This window comes from Danio rerio, chromosome 2, assembly GCF_049306965.1.
Source record: "Danio rerio strain Tuebingen ecotype United States chromosome 2, GRCz12tu, whole genome shotgun sequence".
NCBI lineage: Eukaryota > Metazoa > Chordata > Actinopteri > Cypriniformes > Danionidae > Danio > Danio rerio.
The window spans coordinates 42,736,107-42,755,520 of NC_133177.1; the positions used below are offsets into that span (position 1 = coordinate 42,736,107).

At 38.5% G+C, this 19,414-nt stretch overlaps 2 protein-coding genes across 2 annotated transcripts in view; both read right to left on the reverse strand.

Annotated features, from left to right (window-relative positions):
* The window catches only part of LOC141378646 (uncharacterized), a 471,123-nt gene extending 453,841 nt beyond the window's left edge, over positions 1-17,282 (reverse strand). Inside the window, exon 1 of the mRNA XM_073928690.1 lies at positions 11,056-17,282. Within this exon, the coding sequence (XP_073784791.1) occupies positions 11,456-14,164 (2,709 nt within the window). The 5' untranslated portion in view covers positions 14,165-17,282 and the 3' untranslated portion in view covers positions 11,056-11,455. The remainder of the gene's footprint in view (positions 1-11,055) is intronic.
* spsb4a (splA/ryanodine receptor domain and SOCS box containing 4a) overlaps positions 1-18,752 on the reverse strand; it is a 143,329-nt gene extending 124,577 nt beyond the window's left edge. The window contains exon 1 of the mRNA XM_005171293.5: positions 18,197-18,752. The gene's annotated coding sequence lies outside the window, so the exon portion shown is untranslated. The remainder of the gene's footprint in view (positions 1-18,196) is intronic.
* Between the last annotated feature and the right edge of the window lie 662 nt (positions 18,753-19,414).

Sequence of the window (19,414 nt, forward strand, 5' to 3'; positions counted from 1 at the left end):
CAATATTAAAACTCCTTTGCACGATGTGCAGTATAGCTATTAGGCATTATCAGAACACTAAACACTCAGTGATGCCCAATGCTTAATTTGTAAATGAATTCCTCAAACAAAACCGGAAAAAAAGTCACCGTTACTAACGTCCACCACACAACTTCACTTTCCTGGAACATGGTGTCATTAAACGGTGACAGCGCGAAAAAGAAAAAGCGCATCACATTTCTGAACAGTTTTTAATTATTTTGTACTATATAACAATATAGGTCAGTCATTGTTAATAAAAACATGCATCTAAAAACAATAACCGTATAATAAAAAAAATCACTATTCATTTCACTTCACTATTATTTATTCATTCATTTATTTTCTTTTCGGCTTAGTCCCTTTATTAATCTGGGGTCGCCACAGTGAAATGAACTGCCAACTTATCCAGCATAAGTTTTACGCAGTGGATGCCTTTCCAGCCGCAACACATCACTGGGAAACTCCCATATACACTTATTCTCACACACACACACACACACACACACACACACACACACACACACACACACACACACACACACACACACACACACACACACACGCATGCACTACGGTCAATTTTAGCATACCCAATTCACCTGTACCACGTCTTTGGACTTGTGGGGGAAACCGGGACACCCGGAGGAAACCCACGCGAACACGGAGAGTATATGCAAACTCCACACAGAAAAGCCAACTGACCCAGCCGAGGCTCGAACCACCGACCTTCTTGCTGTGAGGCAAACGTGCTACCCACTGCGCCACCCCACTTCACTATATGTGCCAAGTAAAAAGAAAAAAAATACTTAAATGACTCACTGAGTCTAATCTTCAAGACGAGCCCACAGTTACCTCTTCCGTCATGTTTTCTGGCTGACTTGAGCTTGCTTTGCTTCTGTCTCCTGCTATCCTGATTCAGGGACGCAGTTCTTTCTTCGCGAGATCTCGTTTGATCAGGCTCATTTACTCGTAGTTTTAAAAAAATGAAAAGATGCTTGACTGCCTCTTTGCCATTTTAAAAACACAAATATTATTTAAGTTGGCCACCAATGCCATTATTTATTTTTGCTGCTCACTGCACGCAAAACAAACACCAAACCAGCAAGAGTGATTATAAACGTAAGAAAGATGATTGAATGAAAATATTGTTGAGGGACAATAGTCAAACGTGGCTTGTTAATGCCAGATTCATAAAATAAATACCGGAACAAAAAACACAAATATCTGAGATTTTCCAGAACAGGATCCGGCAAGATCTGGCTCAAATTAAGCACTGGAGATGCATAAAAATTGAAAAAGTAAAATAAAATAAAAAGAATGCTACAGAGCCATGATATATGAACTTAATATTAGGAAGGAAAATATTACATGAATGGATAGTTTTTCATGTTGGTGGAGGAATTAATGGTTAAAACAATACTTTATTAATCATAATTAATTTTCAGAGTGTTAAAGCCAGATAGGATAGTGTATAAATCCTCATTCGTTGACAGAAAATTGGACAAAAACAAATGGACAATAGCATAGCCTATGGAACTGCGCATTTCTTTAACTCTTTCTGATTGAATTGCAATTTAATAATGTGCACATTGTGCAAAGCTTTTTTGAGAATGCTAATGATGAAAAGCCCTACACAAACAAACTTGAACAAGATACTACACTACTTCATTTCTTCCCAAGAATTTTCATTTTTCATGAAATGTGTAGGTAACAGTACCTGAATATACAGTAACCTTTTTAAATTACATTACGTCATTCTAAGTATCCTTTTTCATCCCAAGGCTGGCTTCATCACATTGCTGAATAGATCAAATTACACCTTCATGAGACCTGTAACTGTAAATGCCTGACCATAATAGATAAGATAATACATTAGCCATGAACTAGCAGGGTGGCTAGCAGAGAAGCATTATAATCATTGGAAGGCCATTCTCCAGGTCATTTCTCTAATCTCCTGCTGGTGAAAAGGGCTTGATGAGGGTTATTCAGCGGTGGAATGACAGAGACAAACAATTTTCCTTTGAGATGGTCAATAATACTGCTTCTATTTGTACCCATGTACTACTAGCATAGCATTTTTAGCCATACATTCACTTGAACTCCGCTTCACTCTTTGTGTTTTTTAATGAGCACTACTTAAAATGTTTTACTCATAGGGACATAAATTCTTTGTTTAAATTAATTTAGTGATGAAAAGTAACAGGAAACATTCTCATGTGAGAGGAACAGAGCATTAAATCCCTGTACTTTCTTTCAATGGCGTTTGGATTCCCTTTCCATATCTATATAGGGAACTCTTCTCTCAGTTTCTTTTACTTGCTTGATCTCAATGCAAACTGACAGCTATCTTCTCTCTGTTTCTCTCTTCCCTGAAGCACAGTAGCGTGTTGCTAAAGGTGACCCAGCCTGAAATCAATAGGTGCTGCCTGAATTAGTCAGAGACATACGAGGTGGTGTGTAAGGCGAGAGTCAGCAAAGCTATCAGCGCAAATAAATGCCGTGATCGTTTTCTCATCCTCTCATTTTATGTGTCCGGGAAACCACTGAGTGACGCCATCTGAAAGTTAAAGGGATAGTTCACCCAAAAATGCTGTCAATCAATTTGAATTTTTTTTTTATTGTTTTGTTGGTGTTTTTTTTTTTTTTTTTTTTTTTAATAAAAGAAGATATATTGAAAAATGTTAGAAACCATTGACATTCAGAGTAGGAAAACGAAATACAAAGGAAGTCAGTGGTTATGTTTCCACATTCTTCAACATCTTTTCTTTGGTGTTCAACAGAACAAAATCAAAAGTGAGCAAATCATGACAAAACTTACATTTTTGGGTGAAATATCCCAAAACGGTCCAAAATTGGATATTCTGCTTTAATATTTTCTCGTGCTCAAATCCATTCAAAAACAGTATGACTTGCTTTTTGTTTTAGTAACAAAAACGACAACATTTTGAAGAACAAGGGGAACCAAACACCTTTGTGGAGGCTTCAATGGCACAGAGAAAAACATATAAGTAATGAGAGACATGTTAAAATATCTTGTTTTACATTCCAAAAAACAGTCACCTATGTTTGGAATGACACGATGCTGAGTAAATGATGACATTTTCTTTGGATGAACCATCAAAAAAGTCACAACTCAGTATGAAACAGCAAAAGATGCATTTACATTTATTTCAAAGAAAGAAAAAATTGATGGATGGATTAGTGGAATATTGATTATAAATATGATGGATGGATAGAAGAGCAAATATATTGATGGACGGTTGGACGGGTAAATATATTGATTATAAATATGGTGGATGGATGGATGGATGGATGTATGGACAGACAGAAGGACAAATATATTGATTATAAATATGGTGGATGGGAGGATGGATGTACAGAAGAAATTGCAAATATATTGATTATGAATATGGATGGATGGATGGATGGATGGATGGATGGATGGATGGATGGATGGATGGATGGATGGATGGATGGATGGATGGATGGATGGATGGATGGATGGATGGATGGATGGATGGATGGATGGATGGATGGATGGATGGATGGGTAAATATATTGATTATAAATATGGTGGATGGGAGGATGGATGTACAGAAGAAATTGCTAATATATTGATTATGAATATGGATGGATGGATGGATGGATGGATGGATGGATGGATGGATGGATGGATGGATGGATGGATGGATGGGTAAATATATTGATTATAAATATGGTGGATGGGAGGATGGATGTACAGAGGGAATTGCAAATATATTGATTATGAATACGATGGATGGATAGGAGGAGAAATAGAGAAATATATTGATTATGAATACGATGGATGGATAGGAGGAGAAATAGAGAAATATATTGATTATAAATACGATGGATGGATGGATGGATGGATGGATGGATAGATGGACAGACAGACGTAATAATGGACAGACAAATATATTTATTATTGGACAGACAGACGGACAAATATACTGATTTTAAATACAATGGATGGATTGACGAATGAAAGGAAGGACCGACAAATACATTGATTATAAATATGATGAATGGACGGACAGGTGGACAGACGGAAGAACGGAAGGAAAAATAAATTGATTATAAATAATGTGGATGGATGGATGTGCAAATATATTGATTATAAAAATGATGGCTGGATGGCTGAATGGATGGATGTACAAATATATTAATTATAAAAATGATGGCTGAATGAATGGATGTACAAATATATTGATTATAAATACGATGGATAAATAGACAGACAGAGGGATGGACGGATAAATATATTGATTTCAAATATGAAGGATGGATGAACAGACAAAGGACAAATATATTGATTATAAATACAATGGACAGGTGGACAGATGAAAGGACAGAGGGACAGACAAATATATTGATTATAAATATAATGGACAGGTGGACAAATGAAAGGACAGACAGATGAAAGGACAGAGGAACAGACAAATATATTGATTATAAATACGATGGATGGACAGACAGAAGGACGGACGGACAAATGTATTGATTAAAAATATGATGGATGGATGGATGGATGTACGGGCAAATATATTGATTATAAATACGATGGATAGATGAATGGATGGATGGATGGATGGATGGATGGATGGATGGATGGAAGAACAAAATAATAAAATACAGAAAGATAGATACAACACAATGGTAGAAGACAGTCCATTAGACTGATTGATAGACAATATATATAGAAAGATTAGTAGATAGAAGGATGGATAAAACATTAGATATTACGATAGATCAGTTGAAAAATAGATTGAATGTATGGCAGAATGAACATTAAAAAGAGACAGACAGAAAGACAAACAGACAGACAGATGGATAGATAAATAGACCAGAAGGAGTAAGTGTGTTGTGTTGTAGGGTTGTGTTGATTATTTTTGTATCTACGCTGTGACTTCAATTGATCCTGTTCCTATTATACAGAATTTAATTTAGCATATGATTTATTATGAAAATTGCTTCAACCTGAATTTCAACAGCTTATTTACAACCACAAATTATCAGCTGCTGTTTGCAGGTGCAGCTGAATGATCCCACACACACTCTCTTTTTTCACACACACTAAACAAGCAGCAGAGATGAAAAAGACATGTATATATTCTAGCGGATCTGATTCATCCTGGATATAATGACAGAACATTACCTTCTTCCTTTTTTAAACATACCATTCTTTCACCTCAGTCAGACAGAAAATGTATAATAAGAGCCTAATAGGAGCCACTGTGGCAAACCAAAACAAGGCTTTACCTTCAGATATGAAGAGCTGCAAAATGATCACGAGTCACGTAGAGGCACAAGGGGTTTTGACCCAGTTTACTTCCCCCAAACGTGAAGTAAAAATGAATGAATAAATAAATAAGAGGAAGGGGGCTGGGCTGTGTGTGTTTGGTGAACTCTGCTCACGGCATTGTTAATGATTAATGCCGCTCTTCTTAAGGGCAGCTGCTTCCTGTGTGTGATATCACTGTATGCAAGTGACGCAAGTGCAACTCAATTACACGGCACAACAAACTCTCAAATGTGCACCCATTTACTGGAATAGAATCAAGAGCCACCAACAAATAAATAAAGCTGAACAGCCAATAACACAAACAGACAAGAACGCACGTATAAAGATGCTCAAAGACATTTGAAAAGTGAGCCATCAATAAGGCAAGCAATCAGTCGTGACCTTGCAGCAAATGTAAGCTTTGCTCTCTTCGTTTGACAGAACGCAGGCTCAGGCTTCGCACGCGCATCACATACTCCAAATAGATGAACGATACAGCTCTACACGCACACAGACGCACCTCATTTAACAGCCATCACACGAAAACATCCTAAATTAGACTCTCCAGCGCCAACACACTGACTGGCTATTTTACAACACGCATTATATCATGGTCAAAATTGATCAGGACGCAAACAGTAAAATGGCATCGCTCTGTTATCTAAATGTAAATAAGCCCTCATCTGCCAGCATTGGCCCCAAGTGAGCACTAAAATGTTCATTTCATAGAAAAATCTATTATTTTATGATTAAGCTTTGCTTTTTAATCCTAAAATGTTGCCTTGTTTTGAAATCTGTAATTTGGTGGCATTGAGAGCATGAGTGCATTAATAAAAGATTGACCACATTTAAAATGTCAGCACCACCTCTTTGGTATTCAGCAATGTTGTGCAATCAGCCATGGCGAGGGAATAACAAAGAAGTAGAATGGATGATATAATTCAATTTCAAAGATCACCTACAACTTCATTGAGGAATGGTCATGGCGTAGCGGCATCTGCCATGCGTTTGGGTCCCCTTTAAACATTTCCTTGTGCTCTGTTCTTTTTGTGTTGTGAGAAAATATAGCACGTTTCCATAAATTGTTTGTAATGTAAGAAAAAGCAGCCGGTTTCATTATTTTTTTTGCGTTGTGGGAAAATGCAGTGCATTTTTTAATGTTTTCACGTTGTGAGGATTTGCAGCATGTGTGCTATCAAATGGATGAAGCTCTTTTTACAATGTGCTGACGTTTTTTTGTAATTGCACACTGGTGCTCCACAGGGCTGTGTTCTCAGCCCACTCCTGCACTCCCTTTACACACGACTGTACAGCCAAACACAGCTCCAACATCATCGTTAAATTTGCTGATGACACAACGGTGGTATCACCAATAATGATGAGACGGCCTACAGAGACAGCAGTTCCGCAGCATCAGGTCACGCACCAGCCGACTGAAGGAAAGCTTCTTCCCTCAGACTATTAGGCTGATGAACACTTAACACACCTCACACAGACTCTTACATACCCCTCACCATCACCATGCACACCATCAATATGTAGCATGCACTGTACTTTTACAGCTTCATACTTGAAACAACACTGCCTACAACTTTGTAGACACCTATTTATTGTACATATCGCTGTCAATTTTACATTGTCCTTTTTTTTTTAAGAGTATCCTGTTGTATTTTGCACTGTCTGTATTTTGCACTGTCATTTTATTTGTACTGTCTGCATTTTGCACTGTCGTTGTATTTGCACTGTTTGTATTTTGTACTGTCTAGAGCCAGCACCTAAACTTTTTACTCATCATCCGCTTGTTAAATGTGACATCACGCGGAGCGGCTTCCGGGTCCAAGCGCTCTATTCAACTGAATGGGGAGATTCATGAAATGGTAATAATAAACGTTTACAAAGCGATTTAATACTTTCGAAAGTCACGATCGCAATATATATGTCCATGCCTAATATCCGATGGCCAGAAAATGATTCATTGTTTTATAAATTGTTAAAATTTTGGTATTTGTTATGCAGCAAGCCCAGAGATTGTTGTGTACACTATGACTTTATGTAAAATTAACTTTAATGTGTGATAGGAATAAAACGCAATCATAAACGAATGATTTCTCCACTCAAATGAATGGCGGCTTGGACCTGGAAACAGTATACATACGTCACAAACACGTCACCACTTAACAAGAAGATAGCACATGTGCTGCTGATGATGTGGCAATTGATTTGATTTGTTAAGCTCTCTCTGCCAGCATACCTCTGGCCTTCAGAGATTTACTGCTGATCACAGAGCCGTGCTCTCCCATAAAGATGTGCATGAGAATCACAGCTTTTGCTAAAACCTTTAATCTCGATTTACACTAATCTAATCTATTTTCTACATCTATACACTAATCACGCAGCACTAATAAACAACTGAAAAAAATCACATCTATTTTTCAACATGACACACGGAACCTTCTTTAAGGGCCCTGTCACACTGATTCAAATATAGTTCAGGTAAGTCAATGAAATGTGGACGGGTTTTGGGTTCTGTCAGGCATGGTCTGTTTAGAGCCTGGCACATGTCGAGAGCCAGAAACCACACTGTATGTCAGCATTGAACTCCCAGGAGGTGAGGCGGCAGAGTGCTGAATGGCGCTGTTTGTGAGACTGGATGGGTGGGATTGGAGTGCAAATGTGTGTGTGCGCTGAGGGCTGTGTAGTGTTGTGGACACTTGCTGAGTGTGCGTCCCCCACTGAGTCTGACAGCAGCAGCTCAGACTATGCCTGCCTGATGAGTGAAAACAGAGCCCGAAAAAGCACAGAAAGCTAAAACCACAGTGAAGCAAATGAAAAATACCCAACCCTTTCAGACGGCAAGGTTGAATGCTTCATAAAGAGAGTGTGCTCTGCATTGTACGGCACTACATAAGCACCTATGTATGACACATGTACAACAAAGGCGTAACATAAGATTTGTAAAGTGCAGAGCAGGCAAGTGAGCGCTTTGTTTTCATCACAAAGAGCAGCCATCCTCTCACCCGTCCTGTCCTGCCGTTACGCCTCAGACATATTTAGAACCGCCGGAAGGAAAGAAGAGCCAGAGTATCATTTTCAACCAGTGTGTAATTCAGAGACCCTTTATGTGTTTTGTGCTTTACTCTATGAGAGAGAGAGAGAGAGAGAGAGAGTCAAAGACTTTAGCCCATCTGTCAGTCTCTTTTCTTGAATATGTCCATGTAATTCCGTTTTATTACTCCCAAAGGGAAGAAAGGATGAAAGGGGGAAAAAGAAAGCGTGAAGGAAAAAGACTGAAAGGAAATGGGTGCATGTGTATGAAACCTTATGAAATGAAAGAATGAGATAAAGAGAGGAATGTTCGCTAATAAGTACTTGGATAAGTGTCAATGTAGGCTACAGGGAATGAAAGAAAAGGAAGAAAGAAAGGAACAGATGTAAAGAGGTAGATTAAAAGTAACCGGTACTGTATGCAGTCTAGCAGAGTTAAAAATGAGCACTGGAGCCACGGCTGAGCTCTTAACGTATATTAATGAAAAATTAAACTAGACATCTAAATAACAATCATGATACTAATATTTGAAACTAATTTAGTAGTAGTAGTAGTAGTAGTAATAATAATAATAATAATAATAATAATAATAATAATAATAATAATAATAATAATAATAATAATAATAATAATTATTATTATTATTATTATTATTATTATTATTATTATTATTATTATTATTATTATTTGCATTGCACTTTTCCTAGATACATGCAACTTAAAGTGCTTCACAAACAAACAAGTATTAAAAAAACATCAATATCAGGGTAATATATAAAAAAATGGATAGACAAATACGAAAAAAAACAAAAAACAAATGTATAAACCAATAGAGCAAAATAAACAACAAATATATAGTCAGATAAATGCATACATGTACACATATTTGCATATATTTACACACACCCACAGTAGTACTTACACGTGTATACACATATGGCAAAACAATATGGCACCCAATATATTGTGCATTCCTAGATGACAATTTTGTCTTTGTAGAATATCATATTGTGCTACTAATGTACAAATAAACTGCAAAAAACATATAATCTAATCACAATAGTTTGAAACAACTTCAACATTAGTTAGATTAGATAGACAGTTAAAAAAAAAAAAAAAAATATATATATATATATATATATATATATATATATATATATATATATATATATATATATATATATATATATATATATATATATATATATATATATATATATATATATATATATATATATTCTTCAGTGTCCCTGTATCTGTGGTTACACTTACTAAACAACAGTGAGTTGAGTGAACTGATGACCTTTATGGCCAATTTTTGTTAAGCACTTGAACACAATGGCAAATCAGCGCTGTTTAAGAACGTGCTCAACACCGCGCAAATGTTCATGGGAAATAGACGTTTTTAAAATTTCATGACTGATTGGTATCAAACTCCAGTATCGTGACAACCCTACTATCAGGGCTGCACAATATATTGTTTCAGCATTAAAATCACAAAGTGCGTGTCTGCAATAGTCACATTGCACAATATGCAATGCTAAGTTCTGATTATAGTGGATCAACACAACAATTGACAATACATGAGTCATTGTAAAGTAGAACAATAACAGAGCGAAACTTAAGCATTTGCATGTGTTTTATAGGCATTTCAAGAGTGTTTAAGGCATATGGGCACAAAAATGTACAACCTTTGTAACTTTCATGAAGTATCATTTTACTTAATTATTAATACAATGAGAACTATATAGTGTTATTTTACATTTCATCATTCAATTTCTGTACATGAACACTCTCGAAACCATAAGACACTGTTTCTTTTACTTTTTTCTTTGCTCTATTGAAATTATTCTTGCTTGCAATCTGATATATATATATCACAATGTATATTTTTCCAATTTTTCCAATATCGTGCAGCCCTAATATTATACAACAGTGCTGTACTGTTCTCGAATCTGATTGGCTAATAGTCATGCAATATTCCCTTAATAACAACACTCATACAGCCTCCTCACCCTTCTGTATTACTCCGCCCACATGGAGTGACAGCACATCAATAAACTCACTAGTTTGACAAATATTGCAACTGTTCGACAACATAATGTACATTTGAGGCCTTTTTAGACGAGAATGTAGTCGTTTAGATTGTAACTATTATTTAAAAGGATAGTACCTATTTTAAGATATTTATCAATTTAAAGATACAGAGCATTGGCATTCATAAGTCTGTACTGAGCAGAGCAAACACAGTTGAGGTTCAGCCACAAGATGGTGAAACCACATAATAAGCCTTCAGAGAAGAAAACCAAACTGCAGCTGATCATATCATTATTAAACTGATGAGTCCATCTCTCTCCTTTGTATGTTGTAGTGCTGTATTTATACCATATAATTGTAGTGTATTGAGTGTGAGATGGGACTCGCATATCAGGAATGTATGTATTTGGTGTTGGCCACTCTTTGTATAACTCAGAGTTACTTTTTGGTTGGCCATCTGTTTGTTTCTAATGAGTCTCCTGTTTACGTTACTGCAGACTAGTTCAGTAAAAGTTCAGTTCATGTGTTTTCAGCACTGTTCGTTATCACAAACAAAACAGTAACCTACTAGTGTTTGCGTTGCTTTGGCTTTTTTGGGGTTAAATACTGTGATCTCCTTTTTGCAACAAAGAAATACTGAGAAATTTACATTTACATTTACATTTAGTCATTTAGCAGACGCTTTTATCCAAAGCGACTTACAAATGAGGACAAGGAAGCAATTTACACAACTAAGAGCAACAATGAATAAGTACTAAAGGCAAGTTTCAGGTCTGTAAAGTCTAAGAAGGGAAGTGTTAGTAGTTTTTTTTTTTTTTTTTTTGTACAATTAGTGTGATATTCAAAGAGGCAATTGCAGATTAGGAAGTGAAGTGGAGACTAAATAGTTGAGTTTTTAGTCGTTTCTTGAAAATAGCGAGTGACTCTGCTGTTCTGATGCAGTTAGGGAGTTCATTCCACCAACTGGGCAGATTGAGCGTGAGCGTTCGCGAAAGTGATTTTTTCCCTCTTTGGGATGGAACCACGAGGCGACGTTCATTCACAGAACGCTAGTTTCTGGAGGGCACATAGATCTGCAGAAGTGAGTGCAGATAAGAAGGTGCTAGGCCAGAAGTCACTTTGTAGGCAAACATCAGAGTTTTGAATTTGATGCGAGCAGCAACTGGCAGCCAGTGCAAACGGACTAGCAGCGGAGTGACATGTGCTCGTTTAGGTTCATTGAAGACAACTCGTGCTGCTGCATTCTGGAGCAGTTGAAGAGGCTTGATAGAGTTAGCTGGAAGCCCAGCTAGTAGAGAGTTGCAGTAATCCAGTTTGGAGAGAACAAGAGCTTGAACAAGGAGTTGAGCTGCATGTTCAGATAAGAAGGGTCGGATCTTTCTGATGTTATAGAGTGCAAATCTGCACGATCGAGCAGTTCTAGAAATGTGGTCAGAGAAGTTTAGTTGGTCATCAATTGTTACTCCAAGGCTTTTCACCATTTTGGATGCAGTAATGGTTGCCCCATCCATCTGGATTGAAAAGTTATGGTGTAGAGTCGGGTTGGCAGAAACTACAAGCATTTCCGTTTTTGCGAGGTTCAGCTGAAGATGATGGTCTTTCATCCAGTGTGAAATATCCAACAGGCAGGCTGAGATACGAGCTGGAACCGAGGGATCATCAGGATGAAAAGAGAGGTATAGCTGGGTGTCATCAGCATAGCAGTGGTAGGAGAATCCATGTCTCTGGATGACTGGTCCTAGAGATGATGTGTAGATGGAGAAGAGAAGTGGCCCAAGAACAGAGCCTTGAGGTACCCCAGTGTTTAGATGCTGTAGGTTGGACACCTCTCCCCTCCAAGACACCCTGAATGACCTGTCAGAGAGGTAAGATCTGAACCATTGTATAACAGTGCCCGCAACGCCCAGTGACTCAAGCGTAGATAGCAGGATCTGGTGGTTGACAGTGTCAAAAGCAGCTGACAAGTCCAGCAAAATGAGGACTGATGATTTAGAGTCTGCTTTAGCCAGTCTGAGATCCTCCACGACCGAGAGCAGGGCAGTCTCAGTTGAGTGGCCTTTCTTAAAGCCGGATTGCTTGTTGTCCATGAGATTGTTTAGAGTAAGAAAGTCCAGGACTTGATTGAACACTACTTTCTCCAAAATCTTGGCCATGAATGGAAGCAGGGATACTGGTCTGTAGTTTTCAAGTAGCGTATGGTTCAGGTTGGGTTTCTTTAGCAGTGGGGTTACCCTAGCCTGCTTAAATGTAGTGGGGAATAAACCAGAGTCAAGAGATGTGTTAATTATGTGAGTCAGTGTTGGTATGACTGCAGGAGAGATGGCTTGCAAGAGATGAGAGGGAATGGGATCGAGTGGACAGGTGGTTGCATGGCTAGATAGCACAAGTTTGGACACCTCAGACTCGGAGAGCTGAGAAAAAGAGGTGAGTGTGTGTGGTGTTGGTGTTGTATCTTGCGTGTTTGTTGTAGGTGCAGCAAATTGAGCACTGATTTTTGCAGTTTTGGTGCAGAAGAATGTAGCAAAGTCATCAGTAGTAAGTGTGGAGGATGCGGGTGGAGGAGGAGGATAGAGGAGGGAGGAAAATGTTTTAAAAAGTAGGCGAGGATTAGTGGCATTGTTGATTTTCAGACGGTAATACGTCTGCTTTGCAGAAGTAACCTCAGCTGAGAAAGAGGACAGAAGAGTTTGGTATGTTAAGAGATGTGCAGGATTTTTAGTTTTCCGCCAAATTCTCTCTGCAGCCCGAAGTTTTGAGCGATGCTCACGGAGAGCATCCGAGAGCCAGGGTGCAGGAGGACTGGCACGGGCTGGCCTGGATGCAAGAGGACATAATCGGTCTAGACATGATGCTAGTGTGGAGCAGAGTGTATTAGTGGCACTGTTCGAATCAAGTGCAGTGAGTTTGCGAGATGGAGGAAGAGAGTCTGAAACAATGGTGGATAGTCTATTGGGTGAGAGAGATCGTAGGTTTCTGCGAAAGGTAACCAGTGTTGGAGTGTGTGGCGGCTCAGGAGTAATGTGGATGTTGAGAGACAGAAGGAAATGATCAGATATTTGTAGTGGAGTTACTATTGTTTGATCAGTGAAGCAGTGTCGTGTGTAAATAAGGTCTAGCTGATTACCTGATTTGTGGGTAGCAGAAGTAGGTGCTCTTTTTAGGTCAAAAGAGGCAAGCAAAGTCTGAAAGTCTGCAGCTTGCGGTTTGTCAACGTAAATGTTGAAGTCACCTAGCACCAATAAGGGAGTGGCAAAATTAGAAAAAGATGAGAGAAGAACATCCAGTTCATCTAGGAAGTGACCTAATTTACCTGGTGGGCGGTAGATGACAACCACATTTATGTAGAAGGGGTGGATAATGGTGGCTGCATGGAATTCAAAGGAGCTGATTGTTGGCAGGGACGGTATCAGAGTAAATTTCCATTCTTTGGAAATTAGTAGTCCAGTCCCACCCCCTCTCCCTGTCTGACGAGGAGTGTGGGAAAAAGAGAAATTAGCAGAAAGAGTAGCATGTGTAGCAGTGTCCTCCGGCCTCAACCAGGTCTCAGTTAGAGCCATGAGATTATAGTCAGAATATGTAGCTATGGAGGTAATAAAATCAGCCTTGTTAACAGCTGATTGACAGTTCCAGAGGCCCACGGAGAGAGAGAGTTGTGAAATAGTAGATATATGTATTGAACGAAGGTTGTGAGGATTACGCCTGCAGTGTACCTCCCGTGTTTTGCGAGTGTTAGTAACAACAGGAATTAGAAAACACATAATAAAAGTGCACTGACAACAAAAAATAGGTGTAAAGTAAAACAATACAGTAAAGTACTCAAGTGCTTTGTCAGTGTTTTTGCTCGGTGGAGTCGCGCAGGTAGAGTCGATGGTCTTTACACTCGTCGGTCTTCACACGAGGCGGTCTTCACACGAGGCTGCCACGACCGCTGCCGCGGTGAACTAGTTGTTTATATAACCCCAAAGCCCTAGCTGATTGAATTCAGCTGGACACGCCTCCCGAGTCAAAACAAGGGCCGAAACTGAGGCGGACGACGCGAAACCGCGTCTGCGTTCGCTACACAAGCTCTTATAGTAACCAAGGAAACAGTGGCTAAACAACTTCTAGTATTATACACAACTGAAAGCAAGTTTAAATGTCCTACAACTTTACACAAACAGCTGGAAACAAGTCCTCAAACCATACACAACAACTGAAACAAATCTTAAATGTACTTACAGGCTGCTGTTCTAGATGCTGCTAAAGTGCTTCTCCTGCCGACTAATGCTACCGTGCTCACTATATAGTGGTTACCTGGCGTTTGGACACGCCTCCCGAGTCAAAACAAGGGCCGAAACTGAGGCGGACGACGCGAAACCGCGTCTGCGTTCGCTACACAAGCTCTTATAGTAACCAAGGAAACAGTGGCTAAACAACTTCTAGTATTATACACAACTGAAAGCAAGTTTAAATGTCCTACAACTTTACACAAACAGCTGGAAACAAGTCCTCAAACCATACACAACAACTGAAACAAATCTTAAATGTACTTACAGGCTGCTGTTCTAGATGCTGCTAAAGTGCTTCTCCTGCCGACTAATGCTACCGTGCTCACTATATAGTGGTTACCTGGCGTTTGGACACGCCTCCCGAGTCAAAACAAGGGCCGAAACTGAGGCGGACGACGCGAAACCGCGTCTGCGTTCGCTACACAAGCTCTTATAGTAACCAAGGAAACAGTGGCTAAACAACTTCTAGTATTATACACAACTGAAAGCAAGTTTAAATGTCCTACAACTTTACACAAACAGCTGGAAACAAGTCCTCAAACCATACACAACAACTGAAACAAATCTTAAATGTACTTACAGGCTGCTGTTCTAGATGCTGCTAAAGTGCTTCTCCTGCCGACTAATGCTACCGTGCTCACTATATAGTGGTTACCTGGCGTTTGGACACGCCTCCCGAGTCAAAACAAGGGCCGAAACTGAGGCGGACGACGCGAAACCGCGTCTGCGTTCGCTACACAAGCTCTTATAGTAACCAAGGAAACAGTGGCTAAACAACTTCTAGTATACACAACTGAAAGCAAGTTTAAATGTCCTACAACTTTACACAAACAGCTGGAAACAAGTCCTCAAACCATACACAACAACTGAAACAAATCTTAAATGTACTTACAGGCTGCTGTTCTAGATGCTGCTAAAGTGCTTCTCCTGCCGACTAATGCTACCGTGCTCACTATATAGTGGTTACCTGGCGTTTGGACACGCCTCCCGAGTCAAAACAAGGGCCGAAACTGAGGCGGACGACGCGAAACCGCGTCTGCGTTCGCTACACAAGCTCTTATAGTAACCAAGGAAACAGTGGCTAAACAACTTCTAGTATTATACACAACTGAAAGCAAGTTTAAATGTCCTACAACTTTACACAAACAGCTGGAAACAAGTCCTCAAACCATACACAACAACTGAAACAAATCTTAAATGTACTTACAGGCTGCTGTTCTAGATGCTGCTAAAGTGCTTCTCTAGACTTCTCTAGACTGTCTCTAGACTGATGGCATTTCATGCCGTTCAGCCTTATAATCTTAAAATGTCAGCAAAATCACCTGCTTTGTCATCACTTTAGATGTTACGCTAGAGAATCAATCAAATACTAGCTTTAAAGTGACGTTGGTGAATTAGTAACAGATTCTGTTGTGCTGACGTCAGCTGCAGATGTGAAGGAATGGCGGATCCTCGCATCATAGGATTTTTGAGACTCTCCACCTTTGATTTTCTCTTTTATATACATCATTACTGTTGTATAAACGCAATATCACACTCGTAACAGTGTGAGCAATAAACATTCACACTCCATTGACATAACTTCAATCAAACACAATGTTGTAACAAATTAATTTGATTAGTTTGTATAATTAGTTAATATATATACAATTAGTCTATCTAAATCAATTAATCAAAATCTAACCTATAATAACCGTCACATGCTCTGTCACAGCCTGATGGAGCTCATGTAGTTATGTCATGCAAGTTCATAATGATAGCTCATAATATTTCATCCATCAGCTACATCAGCTGTCATCTAATTTTTGAAGGAATAAAACTGTAAAATAAGAATTTAAGCAAAATGCACTACAGTGTCACCAGCTGTCCTGAGATAGCCGGACTCTGTTAGTGACCAGCCTGTCTGTTCTGGCAGACAGATAAATGGGCATTGTCACAATGGTGCAGCTTCTCTCCACCTCATATGACAGCACATTCGTCAATCTCACAGAGGCCGACATCAAATTATCCAAATTAAAACGGGCTTAGTGTGGCATCTGGCCTCATCCCTAAGGACCCCAGAACAGCTGAGCTCAAAGCAGACCTTCAAAAAGACGTCATGTCCCCCTCGTAAAGCCATAACCACATCACACTATACTATGGTACGATGCCAGCATTAATCAGGATTAAAGGTCAAAAGTCAAGTAAGTGCATATGGCTCATTCAGAGCAGTTTGTACGATATCGCATGACAGACTACTCTACATTCACATATCAGGGCTTCACATATAGTTCAACATCAAACAAGCTATCTGACAAAGCTTTGAAACACTTATGGGAGAGATGGAGGAAGTCAGATCTGAAAGCAAAATACAGCCTTTTGTGTGCACACTATCATTTCCTGAAAGTCGGACAGAAAAACGCTCACGGATTTGTGCAAAAGTTACTGTTATCGCAACAATGGTTTTAAAGGGTTGTATTTGGAGAGCCATTTCACAGAACATCAGCTGATGGGATTTCTTTTTAAAAGGAACAAGTCTGCATGGATAGACATTTTTATAGACAGACAGACCAGATAGACAGGCTGACAGACAGAAAGAAACGGACAGATATAAAGGTTGGATGAATGGATATATAAAATAGAAAGAAAGAAAGAAAGAAAGAAAGAAAGAAAGAAAGAAAGAAAGAAAGAAAGAAAGAAAGAAAGAAAGAAAGAAAGAAAGAAAGAAAGAAAGAAAGAAAGAAAGAAAATTTGCAAATTGGGGTAAAAAAAACAGGGCAAGTGCAGATAGAAACTTCTGAATCTAAAAAGTCATTTTTCGTTTGGAATTTTAAAGTTCAATTTGGCAGATCATTAATTGAATACATTCAGTCTGCTTAATAATTTAATTTTAAAAAATCTTTATATGAATTATTGAATAATATTTATTCAGTTAAATGCCCCATGAATGAGAATTTGTCCTTCATTGCTTAATATTGAACTTAAATATATTCAATTTTATTTTGACAAACACTGAAAAGTATTTCACTGACTATATATATATATATATATATATATATATATAATATATATATATATATATATATATATATATATATATATATATATATTTCACATTGACTACATTACATTTTTAATAATGTTTCTTTATCAACAATGTAAAATTTTATATTTCATCTCAATATCAAAAAAAAACCTCTAAATCATAACATTACCACACTTTTTCAGTTTCAGATTTCTTCTTAATTGTGTGTGCTGCGGCATTATTTAGTAGATTCCGTATATAATGTATGGATGGATGAATGGGTATATAAGAAAGAAAGAAAGAAAGAAAGAAAGAAGAAAGAAAGAAAGAAAGAAAGAAAGAAAGAAAGAAAGAAAGAAAGAAAGAAAATTGATTGATGGATGGATGGATAAAAATAGACCTACAGAATCATTCCTTTGATTTCATATAAAAAAAATTCTTTTTTTGGGGGGGGTGGGGGGAATAGGAAAAAGAAAAAGAGCTAACATTCACCTATATTTAAGGTAAATGGATCTTACCTCTGAAGCAGCGGGCGCCCAACATCAATGACAATAGACTCCAACAAGGTGAAAAATGAAGGCGAGGAATCCCCTCAATCTCAGTGAAATCCCAGCAGAGGCCCATTCTCCTTCAGGGAAGTATTTGCATTTTCATAAGGACTCGACAGTCAGTCGAACGACACAATGATGAAGCGTTTATCTGTAGGCCTATGTGAAGAGGAAATGGGGAAAACTAACCGATAAAGGGACGTGAGGAAAAGGATCTCTTTAAACTGACACCGAGGGACTGTGTGGGTGGCAAAACTGTGATAAGAGAAGACGTGAGAGAACTGGAGTAAAACCCCGCAGTATTCATGTTAAATAACAACAGTGGGTCAAAATTAGTAATACAAATAAGATTAGCCGTTGCGAAGCGATATTTGACGCAAACAACGGCTGGGTAAGAAAAAAAGCTATCTTTTTACGCGCTCAAAGATTCCGAGCAACAACAGCAGGCTGCCTGCAAACCACGTGCACGCGTGAACCCGGCGTCAAAGGGTCACTGGCACGGACTGAGTAGTGACGAAGAGAGTACGCAGGAACGTGAGGTGACGAATAATAATATAGTATGCTATAATACAGGGGGTTCTTAAATCCTCGCTAAATTCCTTATACACCGCTATAAATTCTCTCAACGCATACCTTGTTTTATTGTTTTTGAAAAGGAAAATCAACAGTAGCTATACATTAGAGCTTCCTCTAAAAATCTAAGCTATTGGAACTGTCTTATTTTCCTTTTTTAATTCTCTTAACACGATTTTTAAATCATTTGTTGTTGTTTTTTGTATTGTATGTGCTTATTTGATGTTTTACTTCTCTGTAAAACGTTTGTACACTCTTTGTTACAGATTTGTATGATGTTGTTCATGTTACCCTGACATTAATAAAAAAAAAGAAAAGGAAAAAATACAGGAGGTTCGAGCCTCGGCTGGGTCAGTTAGCATATCTTTGTGGAGTTTGCATGTTCTTCCCATGTTGGTGTGGGTTTCCTCTGGGTGCTCTGGTTTCCCCCATAAATCCAAAAACATGCAGGCTAAATTGCCTGTACTATGTGTGTGTGTGTGTGTTAGAGTGTATGGATGTTTCCCAGTGATGGGTGGCAGCTGAAAGGGCATCGCTAACATATGCTGGATAAATTGGCAGTTCATTCCACTGTGGCGACCCATGATTAATAAAGGGACTGAGCCGAAAAGAAAA